The sequence below is a fragment of the Canis lupus genome, chromosome 29 (genome assembly GCF_048164855.1).
Source record: "Canis lupus baileyi chromosome 29, mCanLup2.hap1, whole genome shotgun sequence".
Taxonomy (NCBI): Eukaryota; Metazoa; Chordata; class Mammalia; order Carnivora; family Canidae; genus Canis; species Canis lupus.
The window spans coordinates 27,631,291-27,649,484 of record NC_132866.1 but is presented as its reverse complement, the minus strand read 5'-3'; the positions used below and the strand labels follow the sequence as shown (position 1 = coordinate 27,649,484).

At 52.0% G+C, this 18,194-nt stretch overlaps 2 protein-coding genes and 1 pseudogene across 5 annotated transcripts in view; 2 read left to right on the top strand and 1 right to left on the bottom strand.

Moving 5' to 3' along the window:
• The window catches only part of SLF2 (SMC5-SMC6 complex localization factor 2), a 51,205-nt gene extending 50,189 nt beyond the window's left edge, over positions 1-1,016 (top strand). Inside the window, exon 21 of the transcript XR_012020704.1 lies at positions 640-1,016. The gene's annotated coding sequence lies outside the window, so the exon portion shown is untranslated. The remainder of the gene's footprint in view (positions 1-639) is intronic.
• Positions 1,017-3,877: 2,861 nt separating this feature from the next.
• SEMA4G (semaphorin 4G) lies at positions 3,878-18,177 on the top strand. 4 transcript variants are annotated; one of them, XM_072805650.1, is made up of 16 exons: positions 3,878-4,004; positions 7,058-7,539; positions 7,641-7,789; positions 8,065-8,127; positions 11,347-11,445; positions 11,539-11,632; positions 11,785-11,898; positions 12,090-12,259; positions 12,343-12,512; positions 12,801-12,945; positions 13,087-13,309; positions 13,687-13,802; positions 13,938-14,101; positions 14,255-14,316; positions 15,903-16,958; positions 17,099-18,177. In XM_072805650.1, exons 2-15 carry the CDS (start codon positions 7,416-7,418, stop codon positions 16,730-16,732), a joined length of 2,523 nt encoding a protein of 840 aa, XP_072661751.1. In that variant the 5' UTR covers positions 3,878-4,004; positions 7,058-7,415; the 3' UTR covers positions 16,733-16,958; positions 17,099-18,177. The 4 variants fall into 4 exon arrangements, with proteins under 4 accessions (XP_072661751.1, XP_072661748.1, XP_072661750.1 ...); XM_072805647.1 differs by having other exon boundaries at positions 17,095-18,177; XM_072805649.1 differs by lacking the exon at positions 3,878-4,004 and adding an exon at positions 4,162-4,342 and having other exon boundaries at positions 17,095-18,177.
• LOC140621249 (U2 spliceosomal RNA) lies at positions 6,197-6,328 on the bottom strand (annotated as a pseudogene).
• Positions 18,178-18,194: the final 17 nt, after the last annotated feature.

Genomic DNA, 18,194 nt, shown 5'->3' with positions numbered 1-18,194 from the left:
TTAGGGCCTTGACCTTGATCTTAGTCCTGACCTCAGATCCCAGATTGACTGTACCAACCATTTGATCTCTGACAAGTTACTTCCCCTGTCTGAACCTTGGTTTCTACATCTGTTAAGAGGAATAATAATGGCATCTATCTCAGAGCTTATGAAGATTAAATAAGCTAGTGCATGGAAAGTACTTAGCCAAGTGCCTGGCATATATTCTAGGTATTATTTAGCTCTAATTTGAAGCTCTTCTCAGATGCCAGTTAAAATTGAACTTGAGGGGCACCTGGCTGGCTTGGTCACTAGAGCATGCTACTCATGTTGTATTTGAGCCTCCTGTTGGATGTAGATATTGCTTTTAAAAATCTTTAAAAAAATAAATAAATTGAACTTAAGATACTGGAGGGTTCACTGACATCTAAGCAACCATACCTTAAAATTGTAGTGTGTGTGTACTTATTCCTTCTGACAGCTCCAGAGGCTTCTCTGTCCAGCTCTGTCTCTACCAATAAATACATATATATGTATATATCAGTTTATGACTTTTTTAGAACTCAGCATGCTAAAGCTGAGAAGGGGTGGTGGGGGGTTATTTTCCATCATTTGTCGACATGTCCTGACACTCCCTTTTCCTTGCTAACCATTTCCCAGGCTGGAGTCAAGAGAGGGCAAACCAGAGGCCCAGCTTTGGGTCTGACTCCAAGACGACTGGCTGGGAGGAAAATTTAACAGGCAAAACAGGCTTCTGAGGCACAGTGGAACAATGAGACTACAGCATTGGTGCCCTGGTGACAGTCCCTACTGAAGAAGCACCTCAGCTGTATATATGGCCAAAATAAAGATCACGCCACCTAAAGGGAGAGTGCTGGGCAAACCAGAGGTGGAGATGGCAAAGCAGGAAAAGAAATGCTGCCACAGTGAACAGGAAGCAGGACAACTTGACTAGGCCAGAGTTCTTTGCCTCAGGGAACCTCTGCTCAAGTTTCAGGAGTTCATACCTACCCCCTTCACCTAGGATCCCTGCTACAGTGAGTAACTGCCTCTGTGCGAAGCCTGGATCCAAACGCTGGTGTGTAGCTGGCTGAGAACAACAGCCATTTTTCTTAGAGCAGAGTTGGGGAGAATAGCCTAGGAAAAACAAAACCACATCTTACATTCTGTGTTTGTGAAGTACACCAGAAGGTTTTCAAACAGCAACTTCTCATAGCCACCCTGTGAAGCAGCCAGAGTAGTAACTTTAAGGATGAGTAACAGCCTGCTCAGAGAATGCCCTGTGTCCCAGGACCCAAATTCATGGCTAGGTTAGGATCATTTCTTCCTTTGATTTTTGAGTCTCTTCCACTGTCAATATTCCCCTCATTCATATTTTATCAGCTTGATTTGCAGAGAAGAGTACTGTCAGAGGGGCTTCCTATGTAAAGCTGCATTAATTGCCATCACATCTGATCTTTCATTAGGTTCGGAGACTGGAGTGGGAGGAGAGCAGAGAGAAATGGATTGTGATCTAAATCTATATTATCAGAGCTAGGTAACTGCTCAACTATAGTTTTGCAAGTGCCATGCTGGAACTCCACATTGTGATTTACACATTTTGCTTATTTAAAATGTGTGAGGTTCTGAGTCCGCCAACAGGGCACCTTTGAGGAGAAGAAGGGTTTGCCTCAGTATAGGTGTGAGTGGGATGCTAAACCTGCCACCAGATCACTACAGCTACACAGGCACCTGAAGTTGGCAATGTGAGTGCTGTGACAACAGGAGGAGCTGTGTCTGTTAGCCCACTGGGCCCCTGCAAGTTAATTTCTCTCCCGTCTGGTACTGTGGGGCTAGCAGTTTTCCTGCCCTCCCTCCACTGTTACCCGCCACCACCCCCCCACCCCAGCCCACTTTTCCACAGTACTGCAGACTTACTTTTTTTAGCCATTTCTTTCCTGGGCTTCCCAGCTTGGGCTTCCATAATCTATTAGGATTTTCTTCTGTGGTCTCTCCCAAACTATTTGCTGACTTTTCCCTTCTGTTTCCCCCTAGGAATCTGCCCATCTCATCACATCAAGCTCACTTATCTCTTTTACACCCCTTCTCTTCTGCCTATTCCCCTAATACATGTCTGTGTACAAACTTCCACATTTATGCCTTTGACAATTCCCCTTCAGGTTTACCCTATTTCCCTCTTCTCGGGCTTTTCCAGTACTGATTATTCTCTCTGTAAACACAAGAATAAATTTCAAGGCCAGTTACTTAACCTCTTAAAGCCTGTTGTCTCATCTATAAAATGGGGCTATTAATCCCTCAGGATAGAATGAGGGCACAGTTCTTTAAATGAGGCTGGATAGTCTCTGTAAGTGTGCACACTTTAACATAAGCATTCTTCTCCAGCTACTTCCCCCTCCATGTACACACACATCCTATTTACAGAGTGCTGGGGGAGGTGGAAGTGTAGCGTGGGCCCTGCTGTCTAGCGATCTGCAGGCACACACAGCAGCCCAAACTACAATATTGTATATGATGAAGTGCCAAACTAAGCTCTGGGGAATTCAGGAAAGTGGGATGACATGCCTTTCCCAGGGTCCCTTTAGTTAAATAATGACAGAGCCATTTGAATCTTGTTCACTCTCCCTCAGGCCAGTATGCATCTGCCTGTTCTCCTACCCCCTGCCTCTCCAGAGCTCAGACTCCCACATGTAAGAGTCAGTTATCTATGGCCCTATGGCCTTCATCATTTTAGTCCTGCTCTTGGGCCAATTACAATACTATCATGGATGAGGGAGGGGATCAGGCCAGATCATGGCTAGGGCCTCAGTTTAATTCAAACCCTAGAGGGATCTTTTTTTTTTTTTAATCTTTTTTTTCAAGATTTTATTTTTTCATGAGAGAGAGAGGCAGAGACACAGGCAGAGAGAGATGCAGGAAGCCCAAGTGGGAGTTGATCCTGGGACTCCAGGATCATGCCCTGAGCCAAAGGCAGACGCACAAGCCACCCAAGCGTCCCTAGTGGGATCTTTAACAGGCTATGAGACAGAGATATAGCCTGAGTTGCCAGGGAAACTACAGCATCAAAGATTGCATGGGAGGACCATCCTGGACCTCCCCTAGTTGGGGAGCTGATTCTGAGGGCGGGGGGGTTCCTAGGTATGATGATTGAGTCTAGAAGGGACAGGATATCTGATTGCTTATGAGGAGAGTTCACTGGAAGACCTGGAGTAAGAATGATACTCATCATGAGCTAAAAGGGAAGGCAGTTACCTGAGTGACCCAGTCCCTGAGGAGGTAAACCCCAGTTACTATAAGGTTTGGTTGAGTGAACAAGTGCAAACCCTTGTGGCTTATTTATCCAGAAAAACAGCATTTTCTGTGTGAACGTCTGGTCAAGCTGTTCATCCCCCTAAGCCGGATCTACTCAGACTTCAAGCCAAAGGACCAAGCAGCTAGAGGCTCTTGAGCTGGGAATCCAGACCTGTTCTGTGTTCAGAGCTACCCAGAGCTGCCCTCCACCTACTGTGGCCCTCTACACCCTAGGCAGAGAGCAGAAGAGGTGGCAGGAGCGTAAGAAGTGAGGTCCAGATTAGAGGACAGGTCAGAGGGCCCTCGGGAGGTTAAATCTCCAGAGGACAGGTTTGCAGGTCCCCAGCAGTACCCAAGTCGGAGGGGCCCCAGGGCCAGAGGGGAGGGAAGGTAGGCTATAAGCCTATCTACGTTGCACGGCGTGGTGAGGCCACCACCAGGGGGCGATACCGGGGCCACGGCCTTGGGGTGACAGAGGACGCCAGCTGCCTGGAAGCCTTGGGAGCCTTGGCCGGCCTCAAACCTTCACTGTAGTGTAGGGTAGGGGGCGAAAAAGAAGAGAGCCGCGCCTTTCCCTGCACCCCACCCAGTCAGCCCCGCCTCCCTGACCCCGCCCACCCCCGGCTCCGCCTCCACCCCCGCCCCGCCTCCGGCCGCGGCCCCTTCCTCCCGCAGCTGGTGCTGTGGGGCCGCGGAGCCGCGTCGCCGTCTCTATGGCAGGGGATCCGAGCGCAAAGGTGAGAAAGGCAGGGAGTGCGGGCGGCGGTGGGGCCTGGGCCGGGAGGTGGGGGGGCGGAGGCCAGGCCAAGCCTTCCACACGTCCATTCCACCCTCCAAGCTGGGCCAGGCCTTTCTCATCGCCAAGGCTCCCGGTCCCGCATAAAGGCTCTGGAGGGGCGCGGGCCAGGCCTCGGGTGGTGCTGGGCGCAGACCCGCCGCCACCTCGGAGTGGGGGACCCGCGCGGGGCGGGGACCCGCGTGGTGAACAGTGTTCCCTGGGATCTGGGTCACGTCTCCTGGCGTCCGGCGGGATCGAAGGAGAGCTTGTCCTCGAGCTGCAGCAGTAGAGACTGAGGTTAGATCTGAGGAGAGGGGAGACCCGCGGACGGTCCAGGATGGGGGATGGAGAGGGTAGCGGGGTGAGGGGCTCTCGGGCCAGAAGAGGCAGCCATCCTACTGGGCAGAGGGGGATGCCGCCTATCTAAGCAGGTGGACATCTGGGATGAAGGTCGAGAGCCTGCTGATCCAACATCGATCCTGTTTGGGGGAGGAGGTGTCTCCCCTCCTCAGTTTCTTCAGCCCTAGGATCTAATAGTCGGAAGGTGACCAGAGTTCAGGGGGCTGGCCCTGGGCAGGAACCCAAACTATGGAACCTGGGGGTGGAGTGTGGGGTGTGGACTGGAGACCTTGAAACCTTGTCGCTACTGGGGGAGGGAGGGCAGCAGCTCCGCCCCCATTTAGCCCCGCCCTCCCTCCCAACAGGTTAAATGGGGGCTGAGAGCCCCTGCCCAATGCTCACATGTAGAACAGCAGTATACACATGGGAGTAGAGCAGTGCTAAGTTACACGTTTCATTCCATCTTTCCATTGCTAAAGCTAGGAGCCTCCTTCTTCCTGGGCTAGGTACCCCCTCAGTCTTTTGCAGAGAGGCCATCCCATCTAAGCATCCGAGGTCAGATGCCTCCCCACATTGCTAAACACACACACACACTTGGAATCTGGCCTTAAAATTGGGACTTTCAGGAAGGGAGGCAGGATCTGCTCTGCACCTCAGTGGACACTGGCAGCCTCCAAGCCTGCAGTGAGAACTGGACCCCTGTTTGTGCATAATGCTTGTCTCTGAAAACATGTAATGGTGTGTTTGAGCACTGTGTGAACACACATGTAATTGACCTGTGAGCATGAACATGCCTGACCTACTGTATCCGTGGGTTTGTGTGCATGTCCCTACATATATGTGCTGGACCTTTCTGTGAGTAGGTGTACAATCCTTCATATGCACATGTGTGGGTTTATAACCCTCCTTGTCAATCTCTAAGGCTGTGTGACCTGCTGAATGAATAGATGTGAATGTGTGAATACAACCTTATTTGTCATTTTGCATGAACACATCTGGCAGGCCCTTGATAGGACATATGCATGCACAAACCTCTGTGTGAATGTATGTATGCATGACTCTCCAGTGAGTACATGTGTTCACAGCCCTTCTGTGAACATGTGTTTATGTGGACCTATTGCGTGCACATCACCCCTCTCTGGACATGTGTGACTTTTGTCATGAACCACACTCTGAGTGGTTCCTCTCACCCTGGGGTGTGTTCTTCCTGCCCAATCCTAGGAACTGACCTCGCAGCCATAGCCCCCCCTCCCCCCCCCCCCCCACACACACTTCTGCACTAAGCAAATAGGCCCTAAAGATAAACAGGTGTGCCTCCACAGTGAGGGGTGGGGCATGGGCAGTTTGCTTGGGACTTCCTGCTGCCCAGCCCCCAGGCGAGGAGCTGATGCCCTTTCTGTGGTCCAAGGACCCTCTTCTCTCCACTCATACTACATTCTCCCCCTCTGGGCTCTGACCACTACAGTGCTGACCTTTACCTCTTAAACAAATGCTCCAAATTCCTGTTCTCCCTCTTGCCAGTTCCTGGTCCTTCCCCTCTCTTCAAGGCCACAGAGTTAATATTTGACCTGGAGAGGAGGGGAGAGGTCAGTGGCGCCTACGGTCCTGTCTGTGGGTGTCTGATGAGATTGGGTGGATCAGCCTTCCTTCACACCCAGCCCAATCTAGGAAGCCTTCAAGAGCCACCTCAGAGATCAGGTCTATTGCAGAGGTCACAGAAGGCCTGCCACCTATTTCCACCCCATCCCCAACTGGTTGGCTTGAGGGTCCAGGTGTGGGAATAGTCTCCAAGATGTGCCAGGGGATGTGGCCAAGAATTCAAGGATCTCATCATTCACCTTTTCCATGTAGCTTATGTTGATAAGCTGATAAGAACAGATATCAGTTGATAACTGATAAGAACAGATAATACACTTGATCTTAGCCAAAAGGCAGAGAAGCGATCATTCACCTTTTCCATGTAGCTTATGTCTCAATTAACTGGTCTTGCACATGGGAGCCTCCAGTACAGACTTTACACCAATGCAGCCAGGGGGGCCCAGATGGCAGCACTCCTGCCCCATGTCTATGAGTGCCTGTTTGCAGGTAGGGGCATGTGTGGATGCCTAGTCAGAGGGTGCAGTACAGACTCGCATGGGCAGAGTAGAGATGTGCACCCCCTCAGAGAGGAATGCTGAGGAAGAGAAGTGTCTAATTAAAGAGAAATTCCAGAGGGAGCTCTCAGGCCAGGGAAAAGAAAAAACAAAGGGAAAACAGGACAAAATAAACAAAGGCCCATTAAAAGTCTCTGCCCCAGCCTTCTTGCATAAGGCACCCCCGCAGGCAGCCAGGACAACTGCTGCCCCAAGTTTGGTCTCATTGTTGGATGGAGAAGGCATTCTCCCTGAAAACAGAGCTCTAGTTGAGATGGAGGCCTAGCTTAGCTTCCTACTTGGTCAGAGGAGGGCCATTAACTTTGGGTTTGGGTTGGGAGGAGTCTAGGGTCTTGTAAGGAGAGCAAGTTCTGCCCAACTCGCACCAGAACAGAGAGGTAGACAGAGTCACAGTGAACTGATCCTGATGTGGGAGTTCTATAGGCCACCTCCCCCAGTACCCCTTGATGTCTGGGGGGTAATGCCATCTACCTTCCACCCACACATAGATCAAAGAGTTTTTTTCCTGTTTTTTCTTTAGAAAACGGACCTCAGAGAACCAAGACTAGTCCTTCTGTCGGGACAGGGTGACCCCATCAGTGACCTACAACCCCTCTATGACCCCACAAGTTCCTCCCACCACGGAGTTTGTATATGATGCAGAAAGGCAGTGTGTGATATATCCCTCTCTCTGATCTCTAACCTGGGATTCCATGGCCACACAACCCTGTGATTCCATGTCCCCTCGATTCCAGGACCCTCCCTGGCCCCATGACCCCTGACCTTCCAAGTGATACCTCCCTGGGCCTTGACCCCCGTGACTGTTCTTCCCATCATCCCCTGTGATTCTGGCCTTGGCTCCCCTGGGGGGTCTTACAGGTCTGGGCCTCCCCAGGAAAATGTGGGGGAGGCTCTGGCCCCTCTTCCTGAGCTTCCTCACAGCCACTGCAGTCCCTGGACCCTCACTTCGGAGACCATCCAGAGAACTAGATGCCACCCCGCGGATGACCATCCCCTATGAAGGTTAGATCCCCCCACCCTCAAATTTTGAAAGACAGCAGGAGCCAGGTCTGGGAATAGAGAGGCAGCCCCAGGGCTGGGCTCACTGCTCCTGCTCTTCCCAGAGCTCTCTAGGACCCGGCATTTCAAGGGTCAAGCCCAGAACTACTCAACACTGCTACTGGAGGAGTCCTCTGCAAGACTGCTGGTTGGAGCCCGAGGTGCCCTGTTCTCTCTCAATGCCCGTGACATAGGAGATGGGGCTCACAAAGAGGTTAGCCCCTAGAACTTGGAGCACCCGGAAGGTCTCCAGCTTTATCCAGCTCCCTGGGAACCTCAATTTCCTAGAAGCCCTGCCAGCTTTCCATAGCCCCCTGATCAGATAGCACTGCCCTTCCCAAGCCAAGTCTCCTTTACCATTCAGTGCCACTCTTGAAACTTACCTATACCCCAGGTTCCTGCAGTCCTATCACTTGGTTCCATGGATAACGGTGAAAGACAAGGGTACTGGGGTCAGCACTTCAACCCATTCCCTTTCCCCATCTCCAGATCCACTGGGAGGCCTCCCCAGAGATGCAAAGCAAATGTCATCAAAAAGGAAAAAACAACCAGGTATGTGGTCTGCCCTGTCCCCAACTTCTTTCCTTTTCCTCTTCATTTGGGAATGTCAGGGTTGGTGGGGACACAGATGGAGAGGTATGGATCAGCCAGTCAGTTGCAACAACCACAACAAACATGTGAGTATAGCCAAAGTGGCAGGCCGTAGGTGCAGCACTTCTAATCCAAACATTTGGTGGCCTACCAGCTTGGCCTGTAGTAGCATCTTAATCTCTTCTGGGCTCCTGAATAATAATCATGAGAGTAATAAATAGTCTCTAGTAAATGTTAACTTAGCTGTTTTCTCTCCTAATTCTAAAATAACCCTATGAAATAGTCTTATCCTCCATTTTACAGATGAGAAAAATAGGTTTGGTCAAGGAATGCCATGGAGGAGTGGTAGTGAATTGTCAACTCTTTCTGGCTTAAGAACAAACAGAGTGTCTGCAAGGGTCCCATGTCTGGCTATGTAACAGATCCATATGGAGAGCTTCTTAAGAATATGCATTCCTAGGGGCGCCTGGCTGGCTCAGGCAGTAAAGTGTGTAACTCTTAATCTTGGGGTCATGAGTTCAAGCCCCACATTGGGCATAGAGATTTTTTTTTTTTTTTTGAGATTACTTTAAAAAAAGAAGAAGAAAAAACACAGTCCTGGCCCAAGGATTCTTTTTTTTTTTTTTTAAGATTTTATTTATTTATTTATTTATGAGAGACACAGAGAGGAGAGGCAGAGACATAGACATAGACAGAGGGAGAAGCAGGCTCCTCACAAGGAGCCCACAGAGCTCAGGCAGCCCTATGTAGCTCAGTTGGTTGAGTATCTGACTCTTGGTTTCAGCTCAAGTCTTGATCTCAGGGTAGTGGGATGAAGCCCTGCATTGGGCTCCCTGCTCACCTTGGGCTTCTTGGGTTTCTGGGGCTCCTGCTCAGCAGGGAGTCTACTTCCCCTTTCCCACTCCCTCAGCTGCTCCCTCTCCCTTTGCTCCTCCACCCTCTCTGCCCCTCCACCCACTCAGTGCTCTCTTTCTCTCTCTCTCTCTAAAATAAAATAAATAAATCTTTTTTTTTTTAAATAAATAAATCTTTAAAGAGGCACCTCTAAGAGAGTCCATCAAAGGTGCCTGCTGATAGAGCATGCAGCATAGGTAGAAAGTGGGGCTGGTGAGGGAAGTGGAGCCCAGATCACAGAGGACTGTAAATGATCAACTGGGAGGATGGGTTTTATTCTGTGACAATGGGCACCCTCACCATTTGGTACTTTATAGACTCTCAAACTTTAATGTGTGCATGAAGCCCCTGGATATGTTATAAATGCAGATACTAACTCAGTAGGTCTGGGGAAGGCCCCAAGATTCGGCAATTCTAACAAGCTTCAAGAGGACACTGATCCTCCCAGTCCCCAAGCCATCCTTCAGATAGCAAGGCTTGAGGAGAACATTTCCCAAGGCATGTTCTAAGGAACACTAATTCTTAAAAGAAAGGTTTAATGGTCACATAAGTTTGGGAAGTGCTGTATGCTCAATTCTACAATGCACAGCAATATCCTTAAGGCTCTGAAAAGTCCCCTGGAAAGGCAAGCTTTAGCCATGGTTCTCAACTTATTTGACCACAGAATTCCTCCCTGACCCCTCTTTTTTTATGTAAACAACTTAGGGAAACACTACTAGAGGAATATTAATCCAGTCTCAAGCACTAGATGGATTAAAATAGAGTGAGTCTGGAGGCAGGAAAGGCAATGGGAGTTGGTGACATCATGGGGTCAGAGGAGGGAGGCCTGAACAGGCTAGTGGAGAGGAGGGACAGATATACCCAGGGAGGGAATGGGATGAGACAAAGAGGTCTTCATGGATTCACACCCTGGGTAGCAGGCAGGAGGAAAAATCACTAACAAGGCAAAGAAGTCAAGAGGGGCTTAGCTTATAGCAGTTAATGGGCAAAGAAAGGCAGTGTGGCTAGAGGGGTGAGGGGGTGAGGAAGAGGCAGAGGCCTTTCATGCAGGGCCAGACGTGGTGGGACCCTATGCTTAGGACTCTGGTGAGCCACTGAAGGTTTTTAAATACAGCAGTGACGTGAGTTGGTTTATATTTTTAAAATATGCCTTGGAAAGTGGGTTGCCAGAGGAGATGATTGGTAGAGCATCTCTGAAAGGAGACTCCAGACAATGGTAACAGCAGTCCCCTTTGAAGCCAACAAGGCTAAAAGGAGATCCTCTGTTTACAGCCTATCCCTTTGTACCTTTTGAATTTTATACTGTGTACTTATATTCCTCATTCGCTGCATAAATTAGTAGCTTTTATAGTCACAGCGGCTTGGGAGAACAGTCAGGCAATCTCTACATTTATCCAGGGAAGAGGGGACAGCGGTAATGTGGACTAGGGTGGTGGAGGTGGAGGGGAAGTGGACCACGTGAGGAGACACTTACAGCAAAGAATCCTAGAGAAGGACCAAACATGGGGGTGAGAGAATGGAAGGCATCAAGGATGACTCCTCGTATCTGGACTGAGTAATAGGATGGATGGATGAAGTGAGGTGGGAAGGACTGGATGAACAGGTTTAGGAGGGAAGGTACAGGTTAGGGAGGAGGGAGTAAGCTTGGTTTGTGAGTTGGTGAGTTTGATTTTTCCGTGGGCTATCAGGTGGAGAGATGGCCAGAACATGGGGATTGATTTGGTAGTGTCACCCCAGAGGGAGCGTGGGGACTCCAGGACTGGGGGGCACTGATGAGAAGATGTGAGAGAAGCATTCCAGGGTAGCGGGGAACCTGGGTTGGGGAGCCAGGACTGGGGATGTAGAGGACTGCCGGAAATGTAGGAGAAGCTGGCAAAGTGTTTCAGATCATCCTAACAGTGAGAGAGCAGAGAGAAGAGGGGTCTTGCCACTGGGAAGCCAAAGGACAGTGAGTTTCAGGGAATATTCTGTGTTCTGGGCAGTGAGCAGGCCCTTTGGAATCTCTGAAAGAACCATGTCCCGTGGGAGGGGGCAAGAGGCGGACTACAAAGCTGGATTGACGGGCAGCCCCGGTGGCGCAGCGGTTTAGTGCCACCAGGATGTGATCCTAGAGACCTGGGATTGAGTCCCACATCAGGCTCCTTGCATGGAACCTGCTTCTCCCTCTGCCTGCCTCTCTCTCTCTCTCTGTCTCATGAATAAATAAATAAGATCTTAAAAAAAAAAAAAAAAAGCTGGATTGATTAATGGAAAAGGTCTCACAGCCCTCCCCCACCTACTCCATAGACGGAATGCTTCAACCACGTGCGATTCCTTCAGCGGCTCAATGCTACCCACTTCTATGCATGCGGGACTCATGCCTTCCAGCCCCTCTGTGCAGCCATTGTGAGTATGCCTGCCCCAGCCCTGATTGCTGATTCCAGGCCACAACCCCTCATGTCCTCCAGACCACTGACTTCTGGCCCCATATTTCCCCAGGATGCTGAGGCCTTCACCTTGCCAACAAGCTTTGAAGAGGGGAAGGAGAAATGTCCTTACGACCCAGCCCGTGGCTTCACAGGCCTCATCATTGGTGAACATGCTCTCCTCCCCACCTTAGCTCCTCCTCTACCAGCATGCTGTTTGCGGGGGCATGGATCTCATTGCTAGGACTTGCCACCCATGTGTATTATGCGCCTTGTTGTATGTGACATGTCTGTCATGCTTGGCATGTCTCTGCTCCAGATGGAGGCCTCTACACAGCCACCCGGTATGAATTCCGGAGCATCCCTGACATCCGCCGGAGCCGACACCCACACTCCCTGAGGACCGAGGAGGCTCCGATGCACTGGCTCAACGGTCAGGAGGATGAGGCACAGGATGATGGGGGGCAGGGGACTATTTCTTCATCTTTCCTCCCTTGGGCAGTTGACCATCCCATCCCTAAACTCCCAGGTGAACCTGTCTATTCCTGTGTGCTGCTGAGCGAGGGGTAGTAGTGGAGGGGATCCCCAGCCTGTCTGAGGCCACTTAAACTGCCTAACCCACAGATGCTGAGTTTGTGTTCTCTGTCCTGGTGCGGGAGAGTGAGACTAGTGCAGTGGGTGACGATGACAAAGTTTACTACTTCTTCACGGAGCGTGCCACTGACGAGGGCCCCAACAGCTTTGCTCAAAGCCGCAACAGCCACCGTGTGGCCCGTGTAGCCCGTGTGTGCAAGGTGAGTAGGACCAAGTTCAGGGCAAGAGTGTAGAAGCTGAACCCCTGAATCTGACCCCTGACTCTGTGCCCCTATCTCTTCAGGGAGACCTGGGAGGAAAGAAGATCTTGCAGAAGAAGTGGACCTCCTTCCTAAAGGCACGTCTCATCTGTCACATTCCACAGTATGAGATGCTACGTGCTGTCTGCAGCCTGAATGCTGACACCTCAGCCCACACGCACTTCTATGCGGCTTTCACACTGACCACACAGTGGTGAGTGCAGGGATAGTGGGGAGATAAGGAACTGGGGACAGCACGAGGGTTAGAGCAGAGGTCAGTGAGGATACGAGAGGATCCCTTGTGGGGACGGCTGGCTGCTGAGAGAATTTCGGGTACACCCAGCTAACCTGGGGCCAGAGGCCACAGTGGCCTACTGACCCTTAAGAGAGGCCCTAAGGCCTAGAGCTGGGGCTGGCCAGGGTAGCAGTGGGCTCCAGACTCAGTGTGGGTAGCAAGTCCCACTCAGTGTGACTCAACACCTTTCCTTATGTCCCTTCCTAGGAAGACCTTAGAGGCCTCAGCCATCTGCCGCTACGACCTGGCCGAGCTGCAGGCTGTCTTCGCAGGTCCCTACATGGAATACCAGGATGGTGCCCGGCGCTGGGGCCGCTATGAGGGTGGGGTGCCGGAGCCCCGGCCTGGCTCAGTGAGTCCCCAAGTCTGGGGTCAGCACTGGGTAGACAGAACCCTGGGAGGGCAGAAGGATCTAGCCTTGGGGCTGATGGGGGTTGGGCAGGCAGTAGATTGCTGAGGCTCACCACCTCTGTCCGCCCCCCACCCACCCCAGTGCATCACAGATTCATTGCGCACCCGCGGCTACAACTCATCCCAGGATTTGCCGTCCCTGGTCCTGGACTTTGTGAAGTTGCACCCACTGATGGCTCGGCCCGTGGTGCCCACACGCGGACGGCCCCTGCTGCTCAAGCGCAGTGTGCGCTATACACACCTCACAGGGACACCTGTCACCACGCCTGCCGGGCTCACCTATGACCTGCTGTTTCTGGGCACAGGTACTTCTGATCCTCGGTCTGAGCCCTTTGCTAACTGAGTCCTTGATCTTCGTTGACCGCTAATCCCCTGGATGCTTTGATCATGAAGCCCCGGTGACCATTGATATTGATTCTTCAATGAACACTCACTACTGGCCCTTGGTAACTGCTGACTCCTGTCACCAAACACAGTGACATTTGGCCCTGATCACTAATGCTTCTGAATCCAATAATTTCTGCCATGACTAGCCCAGAGTTCCCAGTGCCCTGAGTAACTGCTACTGGCTGAAGCCTTGTCCCTGACCTCATGACTCCCAAGCTGCTCCCATTAGGCTATTACAGGAGGCCTAAACCAGATTCCACTATTTGGTTCTGATCCTCTGTTCTCTCCATACCAGCTGATGGCTGGATCCACAAGGCTGTGGTGCTGGGCTCTGGAATGCACATTATCGAAGAGACGCAAGTATTCAAGGAGCCCCAGTCTGTGGAAAATCTGGTCATCTCTCCAATGCAGGTAGCCTCTGACTCATGACTTTCAATATGGCCTTACCAGAATAGGGGGAGGAAGTAGATGGCTGGGCAGTGACCATGTGTGTCTGTAGGTGGGAGTTGAGGGTGTTGCCAACCAGCTTTCCTCTCTGGCTCCCAGCATAGCCTCTACGTGGGGGCCCCTAGTGGAGTCATCCAGCTACCACTGTCTAGCTGCTCCCGCTATCGCTCCTGCTATGACTGCATCCTGGCCCGGGACCCCTACTGTGGCTGGGACCCCAGCACCCATGCCTGCACCGTATTCAACAGGTCCCAAGGTAGCAGGTGAGAAGTGTGGCAAGGGAGGTGAGGGTCCCCGGTAAGCAGGGGATCAGGGCCTGCCAGCTGTAGGGAAAGCGGGGGCAGCTGTTGGTGACAGCCTCCTAGGCCCTGCCACTAGGGAACACTAAAGCTCAGTCCTCCTGTTCCTGTGTCCAGGACAGCACTGATTCAGGACATGGAGAGAGGAAACCGAGGCTGTGAAGGCAACAGGGACACAGGTAGGTGATCTCCATGGATGTATGTAGGCCTGGCTGCACAGCCTGGCCTCTTTACATTTATTGCCATTTGTCTGCCAGTGTGTGTCTCTGAATGGCTGTGTCTGTGGGCTTTCAGCAAGGACGTCCCAGCAGAGTTTGGCACAGAGTAAGTGCTTCACAGATAGTTGTTGCCTTAAAAAATCATAAATGAGGAGACAGGCTCAAGACATGAAGTTTTCTATCACTTCTGGAGCTTATAGCCAAGGGAGAGGGTGGTACAGACAATTAAATGAGCCAGCAAGTAATTATTTTCATTGGTTTTTGTTACAAAAGGAATACTTGCAACTATGACAAGTGTTTGAGGATAATGGGTACTTCCCTAAGGAAAATCAGATGACTGAGCTGATGCCTGGAGAGTAAAAGTTAATAGTCACAGCTAACGTGTACTGAGTACTTGCTCCAGGCACCGACTGACCACACACACATAGTCTCTCTCAGACTCACAACATTCCTGGGAGGCAGGTGTCACAATCCCCATCCCCTCGAGAGGCAATGTCTCTGAGGTACAGAGAGAATAGGTAAACTGCCCAAAGTTAGTAAGCTATTAAGTAGCAGGGTCAGAATTCAAACCTGACCCCAAGCAGCCTGACTTGAGTTTATGCTTTTCATCACTGCTGTGTTCTTTCCTCCAAAGGAACCAGTAGAGGGCATAGAAAGTTGGGGGGGGGATACACCCAAGCAGAATGAACGGCAGCAGATGAGCTTAATGTGTTTGAGAAGGGGCTGGAGAAGTGGGCAGGGACCATGTTAAGGCAGGGGAGAGGCCTAATCAGTATGGTGTTTTTAAAAGGCTACCTCGGGCAGCCCGGGTGGCTCAGTGGTTTAGCGCCTGCCTTTGGCCCAGGGTGTGATCCTGGAGTCCCAGGATTGAGTCCCACGTCGGGCTCCCTGCATGGAGCCTGCTCCTCTCTCTCTCTGTCTCTCAAGGAATAAATAAATAAAATCTTTAAATAAAATAAAAGGCTACCCTCATTGCTCATAGAGAATGGATTAGATATGGGCCAGAGTGGGCCAGCTTCCCCAGTTTGGGAAGGAGAGAAGTGAACAGGTCTGAGACGGATTCTGGAAGCAGAATCTTGGTGAGGGTTAGATACAAAGGTGAGAAGCAAGAGAGACTCCTCCCCAGATTTCTCTGCGATTTAAGCAGCTGAGTAGCTCATGGTACCATTCGCTGCTCTGACAATTCAAGGAAAAGACCTGGTATCATTTGGAAGGGAGGCTCTGGCCTTAGTTCCTATGCCATGTCCAAGAGGCCTCTTATGGAGATGCCCTGCAGGTGAAAGATGTTCAAGTCTGACAGGAGAGAACTCTGCTAGAAGTCGAGATTATGAATCACTGGCAGATTGCAGGAATTGAAACCACTGGGTGGTTGCAAACCTTATGTGGGAACATGAGGTGCAGGAGACCTTGGTTAGATGTCACCGTGATTCCAGTTCCTGTGCTTGGTGCCAGAGATACTGACAGTGAACCATCTGGTGTGCTATCTCCAGTGCCTTCCCTGAGATAGACAAGCATTGACTACTCCTGTCTCTCACCCACCCTTCCAGGGCCACCACCACCACTGAAAATGCGCTCTGTGCTCCGAGGTGATGATGTCCTTCTGCCCTGTGACCAGCCATCCAACCTGGCCCGGGCCTTGTGGCTGCTCAATGGAAGCATGGGCCTAAGCGACGGGCAGCACGGCTACCGTGTGGGTGTGGACGGGTTGTTGGTGACAGACATACAGCCCGAGCACAGTGGCAACTATGGCTGCTATGCTGAGGAGAATGGCCTCCGTACCCTCCTGGCCTCCTACAGTCTCACAGTCCGGCCAGCCACTCCTGCCCCAGCTCCACAAGCCCCTGCCATGCCTGGGGCACAGCTGGCACCTGACATAAGGCTGCTCTATGTGCTAGCCATTGCTGCACTTGGGGGCCTCTGCCTCATCCTAGCTTCCTCCCTCCTCTACGTGGCCTGTCTTCAAGGAGGCAGACGAGGACGTCGAAGAAAATACTCTCTGGGTCGGGCTGGCCGGGCAGGGGGCTCTGCTGTGCAGCTGCAGACTGTTTCAGGCCAGTGTCCTGAAGAGGAAGATGAGGGCGATGATGGCGAGGGGGCTGGGGGCCTGGAAGGTGGCTGCCTCCAGATCATCCCTGGGGAGGGAGCCCCAGCCCCCCCGCCTCCACCACCCCCACCCCCACCGGCTGAGCTGACCAATGGGCTGGTGGCTCTGCCCAGCCGGCTGCGCAGGATGAATGGCAACAGCTACGTGCTCCTGAGGCAGAGCAACAATGGAGTGCCAGCAGGGCCCTGCTCCTTTGCTGAGGAGCTCAGCCGCATCCTGGAGAAAAGGAAACACACACAGCTCGTAGAGCACCTGGATGAGAGCTCTGTCTGAGCCCAGCCTCCTAGGACAATGCTCTTCCAAGCCAGCCTGTCTGCTCCAGGGTGGGCTGCTGCTTCCCCAACACAGCCACTCTACCTTCACCCCCCCAACTCCAGGCCCTTCTCCCAACTTTTTGATGTCCCTGTAGGGCTGGCAGAGTCAGGCCCAGCCAAAGCCCCCTCCTCAGTCTTCACAGACCCATCTGTGAGCAGCCCAGGCCAACCGGTGCTCCTCAGAGGTGGGTACTCCCTCAAGGCCTGGTATTCTGTAGACCCAGTCCCAGGTCCTATTCCTTTAACCCAAATACTTGGGAGGAGAGGAGGCCATCCTCCTGCCCCCTATTTGTCTGCTCCAACCCTTCCTCTTTCTCCCAGGCAGGGCTCTGCAGATCCAGATGACCTCAACATCACCACCCTCTGCATGGCCTCTGTGCTGGATGGTCCCGAAACCAGACCTCTGCCAGCCACCAGAGCCACCTGAGCCCTGCGCACATTCACACGTGCACATGGATGAATGTCTGTCAGCTGGGCTGCAGGGCCCCCACCCCCATTTCCTGGTGCATTCCTGTTTCATCTCCCCTGGACTTTGGGTACCCTTCCAATTGCCACATCCCATCTTATCTAGTCCTGTCCCCTAGTTCCAGCCCCATGTGGTGACTTCTTTGGCAAGAGCTTGGGAACAGGCCAGCCTGGGGAAGGAAGACTGTGTCATTCCCCTCTCCTTAATGTGCAGCCCTCGTGAGTCAGCCTCCCTACCCCGTTGGTCATCTCTCAAGGGTGACAGAGCCCCAGGCATGTCCCTTCATGCACATGTGCTTACATTTCCACATGCATTTCTGAGCCTCCCTTTGCTGCCTCGGACCTGTGTCTGTTGGGTTTGGTCCATGGACATTTCAGAGGGAGAGCCCTCTCCCGTTCAGCTGTCCTCTCAGACAATTCCCCAGGACGGGTGACCAACACTGCAATGAGCCAGTCTCTCTTTTGGGGACCAAGCATTTGCTACCCCTAGACCAGAGCAGGGGGAGGAGATCTGATGTCTCACCTGGCACATGAAGCCCGTTCTTGGAACTATGCAAAGGGCAGAGGCTGGGAGTTTGGATGCTTGGCTCCCATCCCTGTCCTACCTCACCGGGGCACTTTCAGGGTCCAGGGGCCTCTGAAGTCTCCAGGCCCATATGGGACAATCAAATCCTGACTGAGTTCCCCCATTCCCCTTGGGTGAGGATGACTGTTATTTTTGTAGCTGAGAACGTGGAATCCCCACGGATTTTTACTGCCCTTCACCCAACTTCTCCCACCTCCACCCCACAATGAATGTATTTATTGTGAGAACGGCTACACTTCATGAATGCCCCCACTAAACCACCTAGGTGGGCAGAACAGGCATGTGACAGAGTGGGGAGCCTGGGCTCAGCTCCTCCCCCTCCTGTTGGTTAATAAATACCCTCTTTCCCCACAGCTATGTGTGTTCCGCT